General features: G+C 50.2%; 1 protein-coding gene across 1 annotated transcript; it reads left to right on the top strand.

Annotated features, from left to right (window-relative positions):
* LOC110436434 (golgin subfamily A member 2-like) lies at positions 4,020-4,777 on the top strand. The gene is made up of 2 exons (XM_021463533.1): positions 4,020-4,578; positions 4,656-4,777. Exons 1-2 carry the CDS (start codon positions 4,020-4,022, stop codon positions 4,775-4,777), a joined length of 681 nt encoding a protein of 226 aa, XP_021319208.1.

The raw sequence follows: 22,081 nt of genomic DNA, 5'->3' as shown, positions 1-22,081 counted from the left end.
GGGGAGGCTCGGGGGCTCCCTCTTGCCCTTGGGTCTGGGGCGCCTCGTCCCGTTTCGGCGACGACGGGGCAGACTCAGGACGGGGTGGGGCACTCTCAGCGCCGGTCGGAGGCCGAGGGTCGGAGGAGCCTGTGAAACAAAAAACAAAGGCCAGTCACTATGATGACCAATGTAAGAACAACACAAGTCCCATGAATAGGCTATAGACCTGGCTCCTTGGAGGCTGCTCCCACCTTGAGCCTCTTCGCCATCGAAGGCTGGGCTTGCTCAAGCGTCCGCTTCAACCTGAGGAAAGAGGAACGGGCGTAAAGAATACCGTAATATGAGAAAACATGAAGAATCAGGAGAAGAAGAATCATAGCGTCGAAGAACTTACCCCACAGGGAGAACAGCTCGCCTGCCAGTACCTCGACCGGTGGGCCTCGAGCCACCCCACATCAAGGCCCCAGGCCCCTCGAGGGCAGGCGCTGGACTTAGCCCAGCGACTCCTGCCTGACGGGCACCGAGACTGGTGCTCCGGCGGCCGGTATCTCCCTTCTTGGAGGCCGCGACATGACCACGGGTCAGCGGCCCCGTCGCCTGGGGCTTAGCTTGCCCACCCGCCTTCGGTGCAGGGGGGCTGGGGGCGCGGGGCGGCGCGATTGGTCGCGGGCGCAGGAGGGGTGTCGGCGCGGGGCGGTGAGATCCACCTGGCCCCTCCTTTGGTGCTCCCATCCGTGGGGCGTCGACGTCGCCTCGAGGCGGACCTTCGAGGATCTGGTCAAGATGAGACGCCATCCCCTCGGAATCGTCGCTGTCGTCGTCACCGTCCCCAGCATCATCCTCACTAGGGGATTCTTCTTCAGGCTCGCCCCTCTGCCTAGATTTAGCTCGACGCGCCTCTAGCGCTTGGTGGTCGAGATTCTTCTTCTTTTTCCCTTTCTTCTTGGAGTCCTTGGCAGACTTTAGTTTCTCGGCGGACTGGCGCCGTTTGTCACGGTCGACCTTGTCCTCCTTTACAATGCGTCCCTGCCAGAACAAAGGTAGGCTTAAAAAGGATCGAGGAAAATCCAGAATCGAAGCTATGTGTGAGAGAAGTGCATACCAGATCGATCGAGCCCTCGTCGGGCCTCATGGGGAAGCCATTGACATGCTTCGACTTAAAGTCGCCGGCAATGGCCGCCCTAACCCGGGCAGCGCTTTCGTCGTCCGCCAGAGCCTCGTTAGACATCCGGCATGCCTCGAGATCCTGGGACGAAATGCCCGGCCCCATCTCATCCATCCTCAGCGCCCGAGACATCAGTGGGAGGACCCTCCGACGAAGGACGGCCGAGAGGACAAGAGCGGCGGACAAGCCCTCCAGGCGCAGCTTCTTCAGGGCGTCGAGGAGGGGGTCGAGCCGCAACTGGTGTTCTTGGACGACGCCGTATGTCCAGTTGTCCGGGCGCTCTGTAATCAGACGGCCTGTGTAAGCGAGGAGAAGACCGTCGACGTTCCTCAGGTAGAACCACTAGGAGTCCCATCCGGCGTGGTTCGATGACAACCCCACCGGGATGTACTCGCGCGGCCTCTCCGTCTTCTGCATCTTCAACACTAGGTTGAGGCACCCGGCCCGCACATGCTTCCTTACGCCGGTGGTCCCGGTGGGGGCGTTGAAGAGCTCGCCCCTGTAGAGGTGGAGCCACAGCTCCCAGTGGGGCATCATCCCCAAGTAACCCTCACACACCGCGGCGAAGACCGTCGCGACGGTGATGGCGTTTGGGGAGAAGTGCTGGAGCTCCACCCCGTAATGAAGGCAAAGCGCCCACATGAAGCGGCTCGGAGGAGCACCCAAGCCATGGCGGTGGAACTTGGCGAACGACACCACGTAGCCCTTGGGCGGATTGGGCTCCTGGTGGTCCGCTGGCGGTGCGATCCACTCCGGTGAGGACAGCAAGGTGCGGTGGCGCAGGAGTCCCTCCCTCTCAAGCTCTAGCAACCGGCGCTCCGTCATCGACGACGGGCGCCAGTCGTCGGCGGCGACGAGTCTCACAGGCATCTTGGACGGAAGGAGGGCGGTTTCGCTACTGCTCGAGGGGGTGCGCGCACGTGAGATGGCAAGGAAGATGGGACGGCAAGGAGGCTAAGGCAAGGATGGCAACGGGAGGCAAAAGGGAGAACGGCGGCGACGCCACGACGTATTTATAGGCAGCGGTCCACCAATGGGCAGATCCGATAAATGAGGTAACTCCCCCCATAAATGCGCCGTCTAACGGTCCCTTTCCTCCTCACAGGCAGGGCGCTCCGAATTCTACGCCAACACAGTGTCGTGACGGCTCCCACCTAAAAAGGCGCGCCCAACGAGCAAAAAGGCGAACCGCCTACGGCCTCTTCCTTCCCTTGTAAGCCAAGGAGCGTACCCGTGAAAGCCTCGAGAGGTCGCAGGCTGACCCGCCGAAAGGGTTCGACAGCCGATCCCGAGCACCAGAGTCAGGGATCCCCAGCGAGTAGTCGAAAATCAAGGCCCGCCTCGAAGCCTTGCTGGGGATGTCCAAGGTAGGGTCGAGACAGTCGAGAGGAATTCCCCCGACGGGAGGCATCGAGCCGCTGGACTCTATCGAACGAGATCAGTATCCCCGACCACGTCGACCCTGCTTTATGAGAACGCCTCCGGGCTACAGCTGACCCCCTCGAAAAGGGCACAGGTTCTCACTTGGACCACCCGCTAGGAACTCAATTTGGGGTGGAAGACGCTCGCTCTATCGAGAGTATGTCGAAACCTCCAAACAAAACGAGCTAATTAAAACCTTCCACCACTAGGTGTCGACAGTGTTTCTGCGAATTAGGCGATTTAACCCTTGAAGGAGTCAACAACTCCTCCAAGGGCTCAGGGGCTACCCCCACGGGGTCGCTCGCGCGCCCCCACGAAAACCCGACCAAGGAATACAGCCTCCATTCGAGCGCCAGCGCTCAAATGGAGACTCGGGGGCTACTGTCGAGGATATCAGTAAGCGGTATCCTAACTGATGCACATAACGAGATTACCTATACGCAGGTCGAGGCCCTCAAATCGATGTTCTAAATCAGCCATACATACGGTCATCGACGGCCGCAGCCTCGAAGACGGAAAAGGCGTCGAGCGAACCGCTCAGGGGTCGAGCACCAATTACCGTCGAATACGAAAATAGGCTCGAGCGAACCAGGAGCCGTCGAGCGCTGAGGACGCCGCCTGACGCGCGCACGAGAACCCGGGCATTTAATGCGCCGGTCGCTTTCCCACCTAACACGCTAGTCACGGGAAATGTGATGGGGAACAGGCACCCATCCCGTCATTCTTTTTGCAGCCTTCCCCACCAAATGACCTAGAGCATGTCAGGGCACGGGAAGCCGGGATGGAACGTCAAGTCAGGACCCCCTCGAGACGCCAAAAGTCAATACTTTGGGTAGCAAGGCGCTACGTGACGTCGGACCCTCGACCAGACATGTTTCCTTCCTGGGGAAGGGTTAGGTGTCGACCGACGGCACTGTCACCACTCTGACGTATCAGCCGCCGGGACGTACAGGCATGCAACGGACAAACCGGCTCGAGACGGCGTACGGAGTGGGATATAAGGGCACGCGTGATCATCATCAAGCTGTCGGGACGGGACGGCTCGAGACCACGCCGGTACGGAGGCCTCGAGTAGGTCAGCGCGCCATGCCTCTATCGACCCCTACTCTGTCATCTATATATGTACCCTAGGTCTCTCCTTGGAGCTATAAAAGGGGAGACCCAGGAATGAACAGACATCAGGCAACACAACACCCACACGTAGAGGAGTCTCCATACTCCATCCCAGTTCATACACACTTGTATTCGCCCCTGTACAAGCACTTAGGTGCAAGATAATACAAACTTCCCTCCACCGCTGGACGTAGGGCCTTCTCTTGCCTGAACCAGGATAAATCTTTGTGTCTTCTTGCATCACCATCTGGAAAAGGGAGCACGCATACAAATTCACTCGTTGGTGTGACCCCCCGTGGGGAAAACACCGACACTCCTCAAGGCCTACAAGGATCTTATGGTGGCTTTAGAGGATAAGAAGGAGAGGGAGGCTGCTCTGAATGAGGCTCAGGAGACCTTATCCACTATGGGCAGCAAGGTCTCCCGGGCGGAGGAGGACGCCCAAGTCGCTCGAAAGGCCTTGGAGAGGGCCAAAGAGGAAGACGTCTTGAATGAGGAGGTGGCTACCAAGGCCGCACGTTATAATGGTGTGGCCACCGAGCTCGACAAGGAGAAGAGGCTCGTTGAGTCAGACCTCGTCGCCGTCCAGAATGCTTACCACAGAATAAAAGAGGAACATCTGAAGAGCGAAATCGCTCGAGGCGCCACGGAGGAGGCTGGGAAGAAGGCCCACGATGATCTCGAGGTAGAGCGAACCCGCTCTCGTGGCCTTTCTGACGACGTCGATCGTCTGAAGAGAATGCTGCGAGAGAAGGAGGAAGCCCTCTTACAGTCGGGTAAGATGATCGAGGACCTACGGGTCAAAAATACCGATCTGGCTTGTCCTTACAAGGAGATCGAGAGGGCCAACACCGACTTAGTTGGTGAGAACACGGCTCTCGAGGAGAAGGTTCGCGGTAAGTTTTTCATGCTCTTGTGTTTCTTTTGTCGAGTTTTTCTCTCCTATCGTCTAACTCTCCTTTGAACTTTTCAGTCCTTAAAGATGATCTTCTAGCCGCCCAAGCCGACGCCCAATCCTCTAGGGCTCAGCTCGAGGGGGAGGTCGCTCTAACCAGTCGACTAAGGATTGCGATAAACGACCTCTCGACCTCCTAGGAGCTCGAGCCAGCGGATGAGTCAAGGGAATCGGCTCGAGGCGACGCTCTAAAGGATCAGGTGTGGGACGCACTTCATACCGGGGTGAAGCGGGCGATGGCGGTTGTCTGTTCAGGCTTCTCCTACGATATGGAGGTGGTGTCGCACAGCTTCGTCACTGACATCTCCAAGACTGACGCCAAGAACGAGGAGAGGCTCCTTGCCTTGATCACCGACGCAGAAGTTCTAGGTGAAAGGCTGGCGAAGCTGTTCGAGCCAGAAGTGCTGCCTCCCAAGACCGGCGCGGGCACGGAAGACTAGGGGTAGAAGGGAAAACTGAGGGCCTGTGAGCCTAATCCGAGTGTCTAGACCCATTGTAATATTCTTGTCCTGATTAAACACTGTGACTCGAGTGGCCTTAAGACTTGTGGCTTTTATGTATATTTATTTATTTTTATGCTCGAGTTTCTTTTACTTCCCTTGCTGCCTAAGTTTACGTTTCTCGATCGGCCTTTTATTAGGGCGACTTCAATTACCTCGAGGGTGAGGGAGTGAGTAAGTTGCCATAGCCCGGAGGCGTAGGGGTTCTTAGGCTCGACGTCCCTCAACCCTTAAGGGGCTCGAGGTGCCTTTACTCCTTGGTCATGCGGGGTTTTCTTAGGGCTAAAAATGGAAGAGAGATAACGTTGAGCTTTTGGATAAATCGTTCGATTTTTAGGAACCTGTGGGGGGGGACCCCCTACTAGCCTGAGGGAGTGTCGGCTATGATGAGTCATGGTCGATACTTCCTCCTAACGGTAATAAGTGTCTACTGCTTGAAAAAGTACTTTCATTTATTGACATATTCATTCACAGGGTTTTGGTACAAGATGTGCATGAAAATTTAGATGCTTCGAAGCTCTAAGGGTAGAAGCGACGTAGCTGTTCGATGTTCCATGCGTTGGTGAAGACTGTGCCCTTTTCGTCTGCTAGCTTGTACGTCCCTGGCTTCAAGACCTCGGCTACCACGTATGGGCCCTCCCAGGGTGGAGTGAGCTTGTGGCGTCCTTGGTTGCTTTGTCTTCGACGCAGGTCGAGGTCGCCCATGTTTAGGTCTCTCTTGCGCACATGTTTATCGTGGTAGAGTTGGAGCTTCTGCTAGTACCTTGCTGAGTTGAGGAGGGCCATGTCTCAATCTTCCTCGAGCTGGTCGACTGCGTTCTCTCGAGTCTCCTTGTTTGTCTGCTCGTTGTAGGCTTTGAGTCGAGGTGACCCATACTCAAGGTCCGTTGGTAGCACAGCCTCGGAGCCATAGACCATGAAGAGTAGGGTATACTTTATGGCCCTGCTTGGCATTGTTCTTAGGCTCCATAGGACCGAGGAGAGCTCCTTGACCCACTTCTTGCAGAATTTTTTCAACCAGTTGTAGATTCTAGGTTTGAGCCCTTGCAAGATCATGCCGTTGGCTCGTTCGACCTGGCCGTTAGTTCGAGGGTGAGCTACTGCAGACCAGTTCACACGGATGTGGTGTCGGTCACAGAAGTCCAAGAAATTTTTGTCGGTGAACTACATGCCATTGTCGGTGATAATGATGTTGGGTATCCCAAACCGGTGGATGATGTCGATGAAGAAGAGGACAACTTGTTCGGAGCGGATGTTTGTGATGGGTCGAGCCTCGACCCATTTAGAGAACTTGTCGATGGCAGCAAATGGTTGTATCCACCCGCTGCCCTTTGGAGAGGACGTACGAGATCGAGGCCCCATACTATGAATGGTCAAGAGATGGGGATCATCTGTAGAGCGTGGGCGGGGAGGTGGGTTTGCTTGGCATAGAATTGGCACCTGTGGCAGGAGCGAATGAGCTCGATGGTGTCAGCGACGGCCGTTGGCCAGTAGAAGCCTTGCCCGAAGGCATTTCCCACGAGGGTCCTCGGAGCTGCATGGTGGCCACAAGCCCCCGAGTGTAGGTCCTCGAGGAGTTTTTGACCTTCCTCTATGGTGATGCAGTTTTCATGAGGGCTTCGTCGGTACAGTTCTTTGCTTTTGCCATAGATTATGTACGATTTGGCCCATTGAGCGATACGGTGGGCCTCGGCTCGATCTTCTAGTAATTCACATCAGACCAGGCAATCGAGGAAAGGTGTGCGCCAGTCGAATGGTCGACCGGGGCGCTGGGAAATTTGCTCGACCACCATTGCTTCTGCTGCCGTTAATAGGGCCTCGACCGTGTGGGTAGGCTTGGGAGCAGAAGTTTCGATGCTAGCCCCCATGCATAGGTTGACAGATGGCTCGCGCAGGTCCCTTGAAAATGCATCTGGTGGGACAATACCTCAAGTGGACGCTATCTTGGCGAGCTCATCGGCCGCTTCATCGTATCGTCGCACGACGTGAATGAGCTCGAGGCCATGGAACTTGTCCTCGAGCTTGCGTACTTCCTTGTAGTAAGCTTCCATCCTTGGGTCGTGGCAGCTCGAAGCCTTCATGACCTAGTCGAGGACCAGCTGAGAGTCACGTCGAACATCGAGGCGTCGAACTCCTAGCTCGATGGTGATCTTTAGACCGTTGACGAGGGCTTCATATTTTGCTACATTGTTAGACGCGGTGAAGTGTATTCTGATGACGTACCTCATGTGGATGCCAAGAGGTGAGATGAATAGCAGGCCTGCCCTAGCTCCTGTTTTCATGAGGGATCCATCGAAGTACATTGTCCAAAGCTTTGCTTGAAACTGGGCTGGGGGGAGTTGGGTGTCCGTCCATTCCATGATGTAATCTGCCAGTGCTTGAGACTTGATGGCTTTGCGAGGTGAAGGTGAGGGTCTCACCCATGAGCTCGACTGACCACTTGGTGATCCTCCCGGTGGCCTCTCGATTCTGGATGATCTCGCCCAAGAAGAAGGACGAGACCACCGTGATCGGGTGACCGAGAAAATAATGCACAGCTTGCGTCGAGCGAGAATCATGGCATAAACCAATTTTTGAACTTAGCGGTATCATACCTTCGTTTCTGAGAGCACCTCGCTGATGAAGTAGACCAGCCACTGAACTGGTAACGCGTGTCCTTCCTGTGGCCTTTCGACCACCACAGCCGCACTGATGAGGTCGTTGCTGCGATGTATAGGAGCAGAGGTCCTCCGGGTTGAGGGGGGACTAGGATCAGAGCGGTAGTCAGCGTCCTTTTTAGATTGTCGAGAGCTTCCTCGGCCTCAACAGTCCAAGTGAAGCGTTTGGCTTTCTTGATGAGCCAGTACAACGGCAATGCCTTTTCTCCTAGCCTCGAAATGAAATGGCTCAACGCCGCTAGGCAGCCCGTAACTTTCTGTACGCCCTTAATGTCTCGAATCGGCCCTATCTTGGCAACGGCTAAAACCTTTTTGGGGTTAGCCTCGATGCCGCGTTGGGAGACGATGTATCCTAGGAGCATGCCTCGAGACACGCCAAAGACACATTTCTCGGGATTGAGCTTGATTTTATTCGTGCGCAAACACCTAAAGGCGATCTCGAGGTCCCAAATCAGGTCGCCCTGTCTTTTTGACTTGACGACGATGTCGTCGACATACGCCTCGACTGTCAACCCTATGTGCTCCCTGAACACGTGACGAAGCCCAAAGGGCATAGTCACGTAACAATACATCCCAAAAGGCGTGATGAAAGATGTTGCGAGCTGGTCAGGCTCTTTCATCTTTATTTGATCATAGCCAGAATAAGCATCAAGGAACGAAAGGGTCTCGCATCCCGCGGTAGAATCGATAATTTGATCAATGTGTGGTAAAGGAAAAGGAACTTTTGGACATGCTTTATTCAAACTGATATAACCGACACACATCCTCATTTTCCCATTTATTTTCTTAACTAATACAGGATTTGCTAACCAGTCGGGATGATGAACCTCCTTGAGGAATCCGGCCATCGAAAGCTTGTGGACTTCCTCGCCAATGATCTTAAGCTTTTCCTCATCGAAGCAGCGTAAGCGTTGCTTCACGGGCTTGGAACCGGCTCGAATCTCCAAGGAGTGCTCAGTGACTTCCTCGGTATGCTAGTCATGTCCGAGGAACTCCATGCAAACATGTCGGCATTTGCACAGAGAAAGTCGACGAGCACGACTTGCTGTTTGGGGTTGAGGTTGGCGCTGATCGTCAGCACCTTGTTGTCAGAGCTGTTGGGGTCGAGCGGTATTTTCTTTGTGCCCTCTGCTGGTTTGAAGCTGCCCGCATGGTGCTTAGGCTCTGGAGCCTTAGCTGCGAGGGCCTCAAGCCTCGAGGTGAGTTCGGCAGAGCTCTCGACTGCCTCCCCATACTCGACGCACTCGACGTTGCATTTGTATGCGTGCTCGTAGGAGGAGCTGACGGTGATGACCCCCTTGGGCCCGGGCATCTTCAGCTTCAGGTAAGTGTAGTTAGGGATCGCCATGAACTTGTTATATCCCGGTCGCCCGACGATGGTGTGGTAAGTGCCTCGAAAACCCACCCCTTCGAAAGTGAGGGCTTCCTTCCTAAAGTTGGCCGTTGTGCCAAAACAGACTGGCAAGTTGATTTGACCTAATGGCAATGTCTTCTTTCCTGGCACAACGCCATGAAAACTGCCTACGCTGGGTTAGAGCTGGGTCCTCTCAATGCCTAGGAGGTCGAGGGTCTTGAGGTAGATGATGTTGAGGCTGCTGCCGCCGTCATCAATACCATCGAGAGTCAGGTGTTGATGATGATGGGGTCAACGACGAGCGGGTAGACGCTGGGAGCGGTCACCCTGTCGGGGTGGTCATCACGATCGAAGGTGATGGGGGTGCTCGACCAGTTGAGGTACTGAGGCACCGCCATCCTTGCGGCGAAGACCTCACGACGTTCCCGCTTACGCTGTCTTGTTGTGAGCTGCGTCGACGGTCCGCCATAGATCATGTAGCGGTCGTGGACGGCTGGGAACCCTTCATCTTCTTTGTTTCCCCCCTGTCGTTGCTCTTGTGTTTCCTCTGATCGTCCTTCTTCAGCCCCAGGCTGTCGAAGTACTTTTTCAGCATACGATAGTCCTCGAGCTTATGATTGGCCCCTCCCTTGTGGTAAGGGCAGGGCTCCTTGAGCATTTTCTCGAAGACGGCCCCTTCTAGGTTGCCTCGAGGCTTTTTACGCTCAACGGCGGCGACGAAATCATCGTCAAGAGCCTCCCGCTTGATTGGTCACATTTTCTTCTTCTTTTTGCCCTTCTTGGACCCTCTGCTAGGGCCTTCGTCATTGTCCACCGGCACTTTCTCCTTGCCACCCTCATGGTTAAAGAAAGCGTCGACCGCCTCCTCACCAGCGGCATAGTTTGCTACTACGTCCATCAGCTCGTCGATGGTCTGTGGTCGGTTTCGACCTAACTCTCACACCAAATCCTTGCATGTGGTGTCTGAGACAAAGGCCAAAATGACATCATGGTTGGAGATGTGCGGGAGCTCAGTGCGTTGCTTGGAGAAGCTTCGAGCGTACTATCGTTGGGATTCCCCTGATTTCTGCTTGCACTTGCTGAGGTCGCATGAATTACCGGGGCGTATGTAGGTCCCTTTGAAGTTTCCCTCGAACACCTAGACGAAATCAGTCCAATCGTGGATCTGATTGGCAGGGAGTTCTTCAAGCCACCTGTGAACGGTATCCGAGAGGAAGAGTGGCAACTGGCGGATGATAGCTCGGTCATCCCTCGAGCGCCTCCCAACTGGCATGCCAGCCGGAAGTCTACCAACCACAACTCTAGCTTGGTTTCACCATTGTACTCGGCGATGCTGGTTGGTGGTCGAAACAGACTCGGCAGCGGCGTGCTGTAGATCGCCCTACTGAAGACTCGAGGGCCCGGTGGCTCTGGAGTCATTCGGTCCTCGTCGCTATCGTAACGTCCACCACGATGGGCGCTGTAACCGCGTTCCTCCGCATCCCCATGACGGCGGCGGCGGTGCTCATTAATGTCATGTCGTTTGTCGTGCTGCCCTCAATTGTCGATGAGGCGCTCTTAGACGGGCGCCATTTTCCTACCTCAAGGGGGTGCTTCTTGATGAACTGTCACCTCCCTTTCGGTTCGGGCTAGCTCAATGTGCTTTTCTGTATCCGCCCCTCGACCTCGAGAGGCTGAGCTTTCGGCTTGTTGTGCTGCCGCCACGTGGAGCAGACCCTGCACCTCGTCTCAAATGCGTCGTGCCTGGGAGTTTGAGGGCTCAGGCATGTTACGCAGCAGCATGGTTACTGCCACGATGTTCTAGTCTACTTGAGGGAAGCGGCTGACCTGGCTCCTCATCCCTGACGATCTGTTGGTATACCTCTCGAGCACGACCGTGCATGCTCCCGCCATGCGGGTGTGGTTGGTCTCGCTCGAGATCCCGCTCGAGTTGGGCGAGGCGCTCACGATCCTCGTCAAGCTTAGCCCTGAGCTCTCGTAGTTGCACAAGTTGCGCGACTTTGTCGTCCTGTGGTGGGTGGGTGACCTACTCATCGTTTCCAGGTGTCCTGGGATCTTCCCTTGCTGCGGGGGCTTGACCACTGGCAGCGGCGTCTTGTGTGTCGTCCGTGGTAGCCACGGCCCCGTCGATGTTGAAGCACTCCCTCGTAGGTTTGTAGCTGTCGTATTCGAAGTCAGGATCTGGCTCGGTGGTGTAGAAGCATCCGCGTCCCTCCTCCGCCAACTGCTGCCTGAGCGTGGTGATGGTGTACCGTCCGGGTCCTAGGCGTCGGAGCCCATGCACTCGTGAAAAATATGGCTATTCGGCCATTGGCTGAGCTTGCTGCTGTGTCTCGGCATCGCACGGGGGGACCAGTGGTCGCTCAACGTACGTCCTGGCAGGCTGGCACCTAAGCATATTGTCTTGGTGAGTGACGTCGTGGCGTTGTCCAAGCCGAACGGGTATGTCCTCCTGGCGGCGAACAGGCCATGTGGTTGCAGTGCAGACGGAGGTGAGGGTGCGCGTGGCACGCTAGCGCCTGACGCTGTCGCGTAGCCGTCCTGACGCTGGCTCATCGTACCCATGGCCTTGGCGCGTGAGGCCGCTGGCTCCTGTTCTGCTGCCTGCCTCGCATGCGGTGGTGCTCGCGCGACAGCGATGGGGTGGTGGCGATGCTGCCAACGCTTCTTCTTAGGCGGGGAAGCATGGTGGCGAGGCCATCTCGGAGCCTTTGATCGTGCGGGCACGATACGAGCCCCTCCAGGTCCTTTGATCGAGAGCAGGATCATGTCGTAGCTGAAGCCGGTGGACATGAACTTGAGGCTCCCAAACCAAATCACTATGGACCGTGGGATCAGGGAGACGAGAGTGGCCATCTAGAAGGAGATGGGAAATTGGTGGTAACACGTGGGATCCCTACGTGGCACGCCAACTGTTGGTGTTTTGCCCCCGGGGGCGTAACACTAACGATTGAATTTGTGTGCGTGCTCCCTCTTCCGGATGGTGATGCAAGAATGACACAGAGATTTATCCTGGTTCAGGCAAGAGAAGGCCCTACGTCCAGCGGGGGAGGGGATTTTGTATTATCTTGCACCTAAGTGCTTGTACAGGGGTGAATACAAGCCGATGTAGCCAAGGATTCTAAGTCTAAGCTGGTGGTGGTATGTGAACTGTGTTCTACGAGTTGTGCATTGTGTGTGATGCGTATATCGTCCTCAGTGTCCCTTTTTATAGTTCCAAGGGGAGGCCTAGGTTACAGAGAGTAGGCGTTATAATAAGCCTCGATAGGAGTACGGCGCGCTGACCTACTCGAGGCCTCCGTACCGGTGTGGCCTCGAGCCGTCTTGTTACAGCGTACTTTGATGATGATGGCGCGCGTGCTTCCGGATTCAGCCCCTGTACACCGTCTCGGATTGGTTCAGGCATAAGCATGCTTGTACATCATTGCAGTAGTCATGTCTTGGGTTGTTGAAGCGTTGACTTTCCTCATCTGATCCTTCCCTGAGAAGGGATGTGTCCGCTCAAGGGTCGGGCGCGTGAGCGGCCTTGCTGCGCGGGAGCGTCGACTTCGGGCACCTCGAGGGATACTGTGATGGGACATCACGTCTGCTATACTATGCCTAGTTGTACCTTTGTCCATTTGGGGGGATAAAGCTAGGAAAAGTGGAGATTTGACGGGTGCTTGTTCCCTATCACATTTCCCGTGACTGTCGGGTTAGGTGGGAGCATGGCAGACGCATTAAATGCTCTGGCTTCCGTACCCGCGATAGGCGGTGGGAGGCGCTTTTGCGCTTGAGGCCCATCGATTCGCTCGAGCCACTTCCATACTCGACGGTTGCGGCTCATCGAGCCCCTATCGGTTTGCTAGACCCTGTTTCCAGGTTCGAGGCTACGGTCGACATCGAGCCCTGGTGATTTTGTGTCGATGTTGGAGCGTCGAGTTGGAACCTCAATTTGCTAATCCTCTTGGCATGAGTGTTGGTTAGGGTACCCCCTATTGGTATCCTCGACACTTCCACACCTCCAAAGGTGATACTACAAAAGTGGAGGCCCAAGCAGGTGCAACCGTCTACTCCTCCCAAGACGGATGTGCCATCATCAATCAAGAAGTAATGGGAGAAGAGTCCCGCTCAACGAACTATAAAGATGAGCCCTTGCCGAAGGTAAATCGGTAAGTTATCCCTAGGTAAATTTTTACTTATAAAAAATATAAATATATATTTTCTTTTGACTTATTTATTTATTTTGAATAGATTCTTTCTATTTATGTTTTGAATAAATGGTGCATTTGTTGTATTTATGAGTAGTCCATATTGCCCCAATGATCTTTTCTTCATTTTTGAATCTTTTTGATCATGGGTATCAATCACTCATAAATGCATGATAGTGTGATAGCTTTTAGAAAGTTTTCAAAATTCAAAACTCTATCCCACACACTATCACTCTGATTCCCCTGCGCATCACGATTGATCGTAACCAGGATCATGAAATACTCAGAGCAGGAAAGAAATACCCGAAAGACTGAGGCCAACTGGTGGACCCAGTGGTGCAGGCGCACTCTGGTGCGGGCGCACCCCCAGGTCCGCCAATCAGCCCCAATCTTTTTCCCTTCCTCTTCTGCACTGATTAGCATCATGTCCATGGTTACGATCAAGTTGTTTCCAGATCAGAGACTGCGTTAGCACCTATAAAATCCTCCATATGCCTCTTTTCTTCTCACACCAACCATTTCTCATCTCCCTTTTGTGAAGATTGCTAAGCTCTCCCATTCTTCAGATTTGACCATGTCTAGCTATGCCCTCTCGCTGATCAATGCTCCCAAGGCCATAGCCAATCTAGACATAGCACCTTACCAAGAGAGTTCTAGCAAGGAGGTCCATGTTGAGAAGAGAAAGTCGTTAGCGTTGTTACCAGCAAACCACAAAGCGCCCACCAATAGCGCCGCCAACATACCCACTACTGCCTGTTCTTCCACTAGCAATATAGGACTTATGAAAAAAGCCCCTAGTGGTGATAGGCAAGGCAATCATGCTGGTAGCAAGATGGGTGGCAAGGCCAAGAAGACGGAACCGTCCAGTACTCTCCCTAGGATCAGGAGGCACTTGCCACAACCGTCAATCAAGCATCGTGGAGGACAGTACGAGAGCAGCGATGAAGAAGATGATCCCAATATCATAGCTGAGCTTTTAGCTAAGCAGGCTAGCCTACGTGCTGAGTTACGGGTTTTAGAAGACGACCTAGAGGAAAAGAACACTGAGATTAGGAACCTCAGTGATGATGTTAATAGGTTTCGCTTCAAGTTTAATACTAAACTTAGAAAGGTCGCAGAAGCCTTAGGTGTTGGTCGCCTTGTTGAAGATCTTTAGACCACACCTCCTGCATGAATCTTTGTTTAGGCACATTTTCCCTTTTCACAATATTTATGTTTCAAATATTTTTCCCTTCCAATGTAATGTGCCTATTCAAAGTTATCAATAAAAAAAGTTTGTTTATCTTGTGCACTTGTTTTCTATATATATTGTGACTAACCATGATAGGAAAGAAAACAAGTGTGGGGGAAGAACTATTCCATCAAAAATCTCGGTTTGTGCAAACTCTCTTCCCCCAAAAAGATTTTCAAATGAAATGTTTAAAATGATGTTACCTTCGTACTCCATCGAACATGTCTCCTATGTTCAAATATGTTTTTGCATACTTTTTATTCTTAGCTAATATCCCTAGAGATTTATGAACACTTGTTATAGGGACCCCCTTTTATCTAAGTAATTGACGTATGTGATATAGTAGGATGACATGATGCTTGCTGGTTCTTGCAAAGTACATGCGTTTTCTTTTATAAAAAGCAAAATTTAATAGCAAGTTTCTTGAATGATCAAGCTTTATTCCTACCATGGCCAAATATTTGTTCATGATTAAACCTTCTACATATGCTGCTTGCTCTGTGTTGAGTTTGGTCAAATTTTTAGACCACTGTTGAGAGATGTTTCATGCCTCTAAAGATCAGAATTCACTTGCACCCAACATATAAAAGCCGACTCTCACACTGAGTAGTCGCGCACAACATGCTTTCTCCATCCACCCAAAATTGCGCCAACTCTCACACTAAGGGTTGCGCACATATATCCACCAAATAAAAGTGCCAATATCTCACCCTAAGAATTGTGCATTCATTACATTCCTTGCATTTGTTATCATAAAGCCCTCTTTTGTTTTCATGAGAACCATAGGAATCTGCTATATATATATATATAAATTATTATGAGAAAAAGCCAAAGGGGCAAAACGGGGAAAGATTCATAACCGTCCATAAAAAAAATAAAATAAAATTTGTGTGATAGCCCATATCCTCTCAAGTTTTTCATCTCATTTCAAAAGAGAGTCTTGATGCAAGGAATGTTGCAATAAAAATAGTGACAGGATTCCACCAAAAATTCCACACACTTGCACATTCTGATCTAAGGGTATGGCGCACTCCCTCTGGTATGGTCCTAGTTTGACTCGACAACATATGCAGGGTAAGTAAGTTCCACCATCATACCTACCCAAAACTCTGGATAAGCCTTTTAGAAGTAGGATGATCAAAAAGAAGGCATCAACTCTTTATGCCTTGGTAAGGAACCACTCACATATTATGAGGGACTTGACAGCATCATTCAAGAAACATATGCTATCTTTATTTTTCAAAATCTTGCAAAACCCCAAGTTTCTGCATAGGGACTATGTTAGAGGATTTGAATCTAGGCTGTTCGATGTTTCAATTACTCAAGATAGCTTGGTAGACACTTTGAAGTTCATATATCCAGGTGAAGCTAGGAATAACCTGTATGCAGATTCTTTTGACAAGGAAGATGAACCCATTTGTTCTTTAGTGCCTTCACTCGAGGACGAGCAAAGGACCAAATGTGGGGGAGTTGTTGGTACCCCTTATCTTATAATTATAAACATCATTTTAATAAATAAAATAAATAGATGGTAGGGCTTTGAACTAACCATTCCACAAGTTTTGTTGCAAATATTAATTTCAGGTATGACACGTGGAAAGGCGCAAAAGACACGAGAAAGCGCACTTCAAGAAAGCGTATTCAGAAAAGGCGCAAATCAAAGATAAATGGAAAAGCCAACCAAAACACTGATCTGGATCCATCCGTAACCACGGGAAGGATCAGGGCCCAGAGACGAACCGACCACGCGAAGGCGGTGGCCAGGGGGGGCCCACCAGTGGTGCGACCGCACCCCCTGTGGTGGCAACTCGGTCCCACCTTTTTTATGCGGTTGCATGGCGGCATGCATAGGACGGTTTCACCTCCTACCAAATTTAGATCGCCATGAACCGTCCTTGTTGGGCTATAAATAGATGGATCCACACCATTCAACACACACACCATCATTTGGAGCAATACACCTCAGATTTCTACACTTGTTCTTTAGTTTAGATTCAGTAGTAGAGCAAGGCAAAGCTAGCAAGGAGAGCTTGTCTCCTTGGAGGATCTTAGAGCTTCTTGGTATGAATACAATTTAGTTCTCCTCCATAAGCAAGTTCTTATCTTATTTATATGATTATGCAATTGAATTAAAGTATAGTTGTGTTCATATCTTGTTCATAGTATATGAACTAGTTCTTAGTTCTTGTGCTATGTTCTTGATGTGTTCATCCTTGTTCTCCATCGTTCATCAAATTAGTATGAATAGACAAACGATTAAGATTGGGTAACGGTTCGTTGGCTGTGATGGCCACTCTTAGCCGAGCCTGTCAATCCAAAGGGTTGTGGTCCCACGAGGCTAGGAGGCATTTCCAATTACACGGGCGAGGTGCTCGGGTATGCGGAGATCAGCGGATGCGCGGGTATCTTTCAGGTAGACGGGTAGGTGGCAGGGTAGTGACAGCCCTATCATCCCTGGTATTCCCCCACGATCAGGTATTCTGGTAGGAGTTCTGTAAATTCCCTATCGGCTGGATATCTAGCTGCGGGGATCTCCCTAGAGCCTCAGACTTAGTTCTAATTCTAGTTATATTGATTAGATGTTCTACTAACAATTCTTTGCATAGTTATATAAGATCAATGTCGGCTCAAGTAGTTATTCTTTAGTTCTTTTATTTCCTTATTCTCTTTATTCCTTGAGGTTGCCCCAATGAGTGTGTCAACTATCCATATTTTAAGAGCCTACCGTGACCCCTAATTAGACTATGTCTACCTATGTATCTCAATAAGTGACCATGCTATAAACCAAGCTAGATGCATTTGTTACGCCCTCCTACGGGATTAAATACAATAACCCTTGAATACTCATGGGATGAAATGCTACAATGATAGTTCTGTTCGCTTGCAGCTTTATTCTTTATATTCATGAACTATTGATTGGCGTACCTAAGTACCGTTACTTAAGATTGTAAACTCTATGCATTTATCTGGTGTCGTGCTACACCTTTGCATACCGTAAGTAAGGATGGTTAGGATGGCCAATCCGGCATTCCTAATTATTGTTACCAGACTGCACTACTAAGGCCGACGCCGTTAAAGGCCTTGGGTTATCTCTCTGCATAACGATAGTTATGATATACCAACACCCGACATTTCTGGTGCCATTGCTAATGATGGATTTATAGTCTATCGTTAGTAGTGACGCTAAGAAATGCCAACAGTAGTTCGAGATGAAGTTTCCATAACTGGGCAGAAGAGACGAGAGAATGAAATCAGTAGCCAACTCTTGGCCAATTGGGAAGCCTAGCTTCTCTAACCTCTAAGTGTAACCAACCATCTTGATTACATGTGGGCCAACTGCTGCGCCCTCTGCTAGCTTGCAATCAACAAAAGCTTTTGAGACTTGGAACCTTTCAGTTCTAGCCTCAGCCTGGAACATATCATTAAGCACTATGCTAATATCATACGCTGTATGATTATTTTCGAACTGCATCTGTAGCTCAGGTTCCATACAAGCAAGCATGAGGCAACTCACTTCAAGATCAGCATCACATGCTCTCTTGTAAGCGTTCTTCTCTGTAGTAGATGCATTATCCTCAGGTGCTTCTGAAAGCCGAAGTTTGGTTTTGGTAATTAACGAGACCAAGTTGCCAATGCTTTGTGTTCAAGTGATTTGAGTTAGGCATAGCAACACATTTTAAGAAGGAGCAACGTGACATGAGTGGTGGACACATGGTCATAAAGAGAGAAGGCATGAAGTGGAGATCATGGTGATGGACAAGGAGTAAAGTGATCAAGGCAAAGGTATAAACATAGGATTTTGCTTTTGCCGGTCTAAGATGAGTAGAGAAGTGATTGACCGGATTTAGGATAGATAGCCGTACTATAAAGAGGGGAAATCTTTAATTGCAATGGTTATCTAGTGCCACTAAGTGTGAGTCTCAATTGCAAATACCTAGCGCTTAGTGACGTGGTGAGTTGCATGAGAAAGCCTATAAAATTGTTTGTGAAATGCTAACACACATGCACATGGTGGTGTACACTTGGTGGTGTTGGCACTTTTGCAAAGGAGAAGGTGTTGAAGTTGATTTTGATCAACTTGGAGAAGAGAAAGAGGCTTTTCGGTGTTCTCCGGACATTAGGATGGCTTTTAGATTGAAATACTGCTTTGATCCATTATGACTTGGATTGAGTATCCGTATGGATTGTATAGCCCTCTGAGTAAGCTTTCCAAAATGTCCAAGATCATCGAATTCGGAGTTCGGAGCTAAAAGTTAGCATCCTAACAAGATTTGAGTTGGTGCTGAAAATGCAAGACTGGAAGTTCCGGTGGAACTTCCGGTGGTACTTCCGGTGCCTGACCGGAAGTTCCGGTCAGCCTGACAGAAAGTTCCGGTTGGGCTGTGAGAGATGCGCTCGTGTTTGAGAAAACACTTTCGGTGTCTGACCGGAAGTTCCGGTCCATGACCAGAAGTTCCGGTCTATAACCGAAAGTTCCGGTCCATGATTGGAAGTCCGCATAGGAGCCTTTGCGCATGGCCTCGCGTGTCAGGATTCACTTCCGGTCTCTGACCGAAAGTTTTGATGGAACTTCCGGTGGGTCCGAGTCTCCCACAACGGTCAGATCTGCTTGGCCACAACGGTCAGATTTGCTTGGATCGAGGCTCCAACGGTAAGATCTGGTCGGACCGGAAGTTCCGGTCCGAGGCACCGGAACTTCCGGTGCCACACTATAAATACTCGTTTCCCTTATTTCTAACCGGGGACTTCGCATAGAACACATTTTCTGACTTCCGGTGGCTCTTCCAAAGAGTAGAGAAAGCTCTCCCCTCCTCCTCTCTCACTCCCTAAGCTTTGTGCTCCATTCAAGTGAGAGATTGAGCTCTAGTGATAGATCTGAGAGCTTCAAGAGCATCTCTTCCCTCTCCTCTCCATCCCCATAGCTTGGTGCTCTTTGGTGAGAGGATTTGAGAAACCCTAGTGTTGTGCATTTGTGATTTCATTCTTGTGGCACTAGGTGGTGATTGCAAGTGTGGATTTCTTGTTACTCTTGGGTGTTTCCCGACGCCCTAGACGGCTTGGTGCAAGGGAGGTGTCGAGCTCGTGATTGGAGATTGTTTCGAGCCTCACCAAGTGATTTGTGAGGGGTTCTTGAGCCTTCCCCGCGGGAGATTGCAATTGGCTACTCTAGTGGATTGCTCGTGGCTTGGAGGATCCCCATCTTGTGAGTGGATGTGCGGCACCCGCTGAGGGTTTGGCTTTGGATTGCCAATTAGCTTGTGATCCATCAAGTGGGTGTATCGCCACAATGAGGACTAGCTTGCCGGGAAGCAAGTGAACCTCGGTAAAAATCTTGTGTCATCTCTTGCCGAGGACTCTCTTGTGATTCTGAGTGATTGGTTGGATATATCTCTACTCTACAACGTTGGTATAACAATCACTCTCCACTCCTTTACTTACTTGTTTATCTTGCTAGTTGTTTAGCTTGTTTAGTTTAGTCTTCTTGTTTAGGAGTGTAGCAAGTTTGTAGTTGTGCTTTCTTGTTGTAACTTGTGTTTAGCTTTCTTGCTAGATTTGTGTAGGTGGCTTGTATAGCTTAGTTGTGCTAGTGCTAGAATAGCTTTGCCTTTTGTTTTACTAACCAACTTGTCTAGTTGAAGTTTTTAGAAATTTTAAATAGGCTATTCACCCCCTCTAGCAATTTGGACCTTTCAAGTGGTATCGGGGCCGAGGCACCGTTTATTTGAGGCTTAACAACCTACGGTGAAGAAATGGCTCTAAGTTTGCATATCAACAACACCAAAAAGGCACCTTTCTTTGATGGCACCAATTATGCTTATTGGAAGGTCAAGATGACCGCTCATCTTAAGTCAATCAATAGAGAGGTTTGGAAAGTAACCGAAACAAAGTTTGAGGTTGCAAATGAGAATGCACCAACACCGGTCGAAGAGAAGAAGCTACAATGCAATGATATTGCCATTAGTGCTCTTCATGAAGCTCTTGATGACAAGACCTTTGAGCAAATCAAGAACATTGAGATTGCTCATGATGCATGGGCAAAATTAGAAGAAACATTTGAGGAAACCAAGGGAACCAAGACCGCCAAGGCATACATCCTCCAAGAAAAGTTCTCAAGCTTCAAGATGCAAGAAGATGAAAGTGTGCTAGAGATGTTTCACCGGTTGCAAGTTATTGTGAATGAGCTCAAGGCACTTGGGGAAGAAGTGAAGGATACTCAATTCTCTATGAAGTTCTTGAGAAGCTTGCCCAAGAGATTTGTCACATTGATCACCGTGCTAGTCAAGACAACACTTAGTGAATCAACTCCCCAACAAGTGTTTCAAGAAGTGATGATCGATGATGCTTATAGAGAAGATGATGAGAAGGATGAGTTGATCAAGAAGAAGAAGAAGGATGGTGAGAAGAAGGATGATGAGAAGAAGAAAAGTGTGGCATTCAAGGCCTCCTCATCCAAGGGCAAAGCCAGGATAGAGTCATCAAGTGAAGAAGAAGCAAGCTCTTGTGATAGTAATGAAGATGAGGAGATGGCTCTTCTTGTCAAGAGATTTGGCAAGTTTATGAAGAAGAAGGGCTATCAGGCAAGAAGGAAGAAGAACTCCTCCAAGAAGAATGACCATTCCATGAGGTGCTTTAGATGCCCTAGCAAGGATCATCATATCGCCAAGTGTCCCTATGATAGTGACGATGAGGATGCTATCAAGAAGGAAAGAAAGAAGCAAAAGAAGAAGCAAGAAAAGAAGAAAGGCTCAAACAAGAAGAAGGGTGATGCCCATGTTGCAACTTGGGATAGTGATGACTCCTCAAGTGATGATGAGAGCACCAAGAAGAAGGGGCACGCTAGCATTGCAATTCAAGGAAAGAGCTCCATCTTCGACACTCCATCATGCTTCATGGCTAAGGCCACTAAGGTATCATTCGATGATGATAGTGACCATGCTAGTGATAGTGATAGTGATGATGATGAACCAACTAAAGATGAACTAATCACTATGCTAGAAGATTGCACTCATCACTATAAAGAAACTAGAAAGGAGTGCAAGGCCTTGCTTAAGGATAAGAAAACCCTTGAGCAAGAACTTGATGAGCTTAGAGCATCTTATGAGAGTCTAAAGGAAGACCATAAGAAGCTTCAAAAGGCTCACACTAAGCTTGAAGAAGCTCATTCCTCTCTAGTTAACAAATGTGAAAATGAGTCAACTAAAATTGAGAAAGCTAAAACTTGCAACATAGGCATAACATGTGATATCTTGAGTAAGCCTATTGTTATTGCTTCTACTAACCCTTCATGTAGCACATCTACATCATCCTCATCTAGTAGTGATGGTTTCACTTGTGACACCACACTAAAAGTTGAGAATGAAATTCTCAAGAAGGAGGTGAAAGAGCTCAATCACACTTTAGCTAAGGCTTATGGTGGTGAGGACCGCTTGCTTATGTGCTTGGGTAGCCAAAGAGCTTCTCTCTATAAAGAGGGATTGGGCTATAACCCAAAGAAAGGCAAGGCCGCCTTTG

The sequence above is a fragment of the Sorghum bicolor genome, chromosome 6 (assembly GCF_000003195.3).
Source record: "Sorghum bicolor cultivar BTx623 chromosome 6, Sorghum_bicolor_NCBIv3, whole genome shotgun sequence".
In the NCBI taxonomy this organism is placed as follows: Eukaryota; Viridiplantae; Streptophyta; class Magnoliopsida; order Poales; family Poaceae; genus Sorghum; species Sorghum bicolor.
Note: the sequence above shows the minus strand (reverse complement) of the source record. Positions and strands in the feature narration are given on the sequence as shown.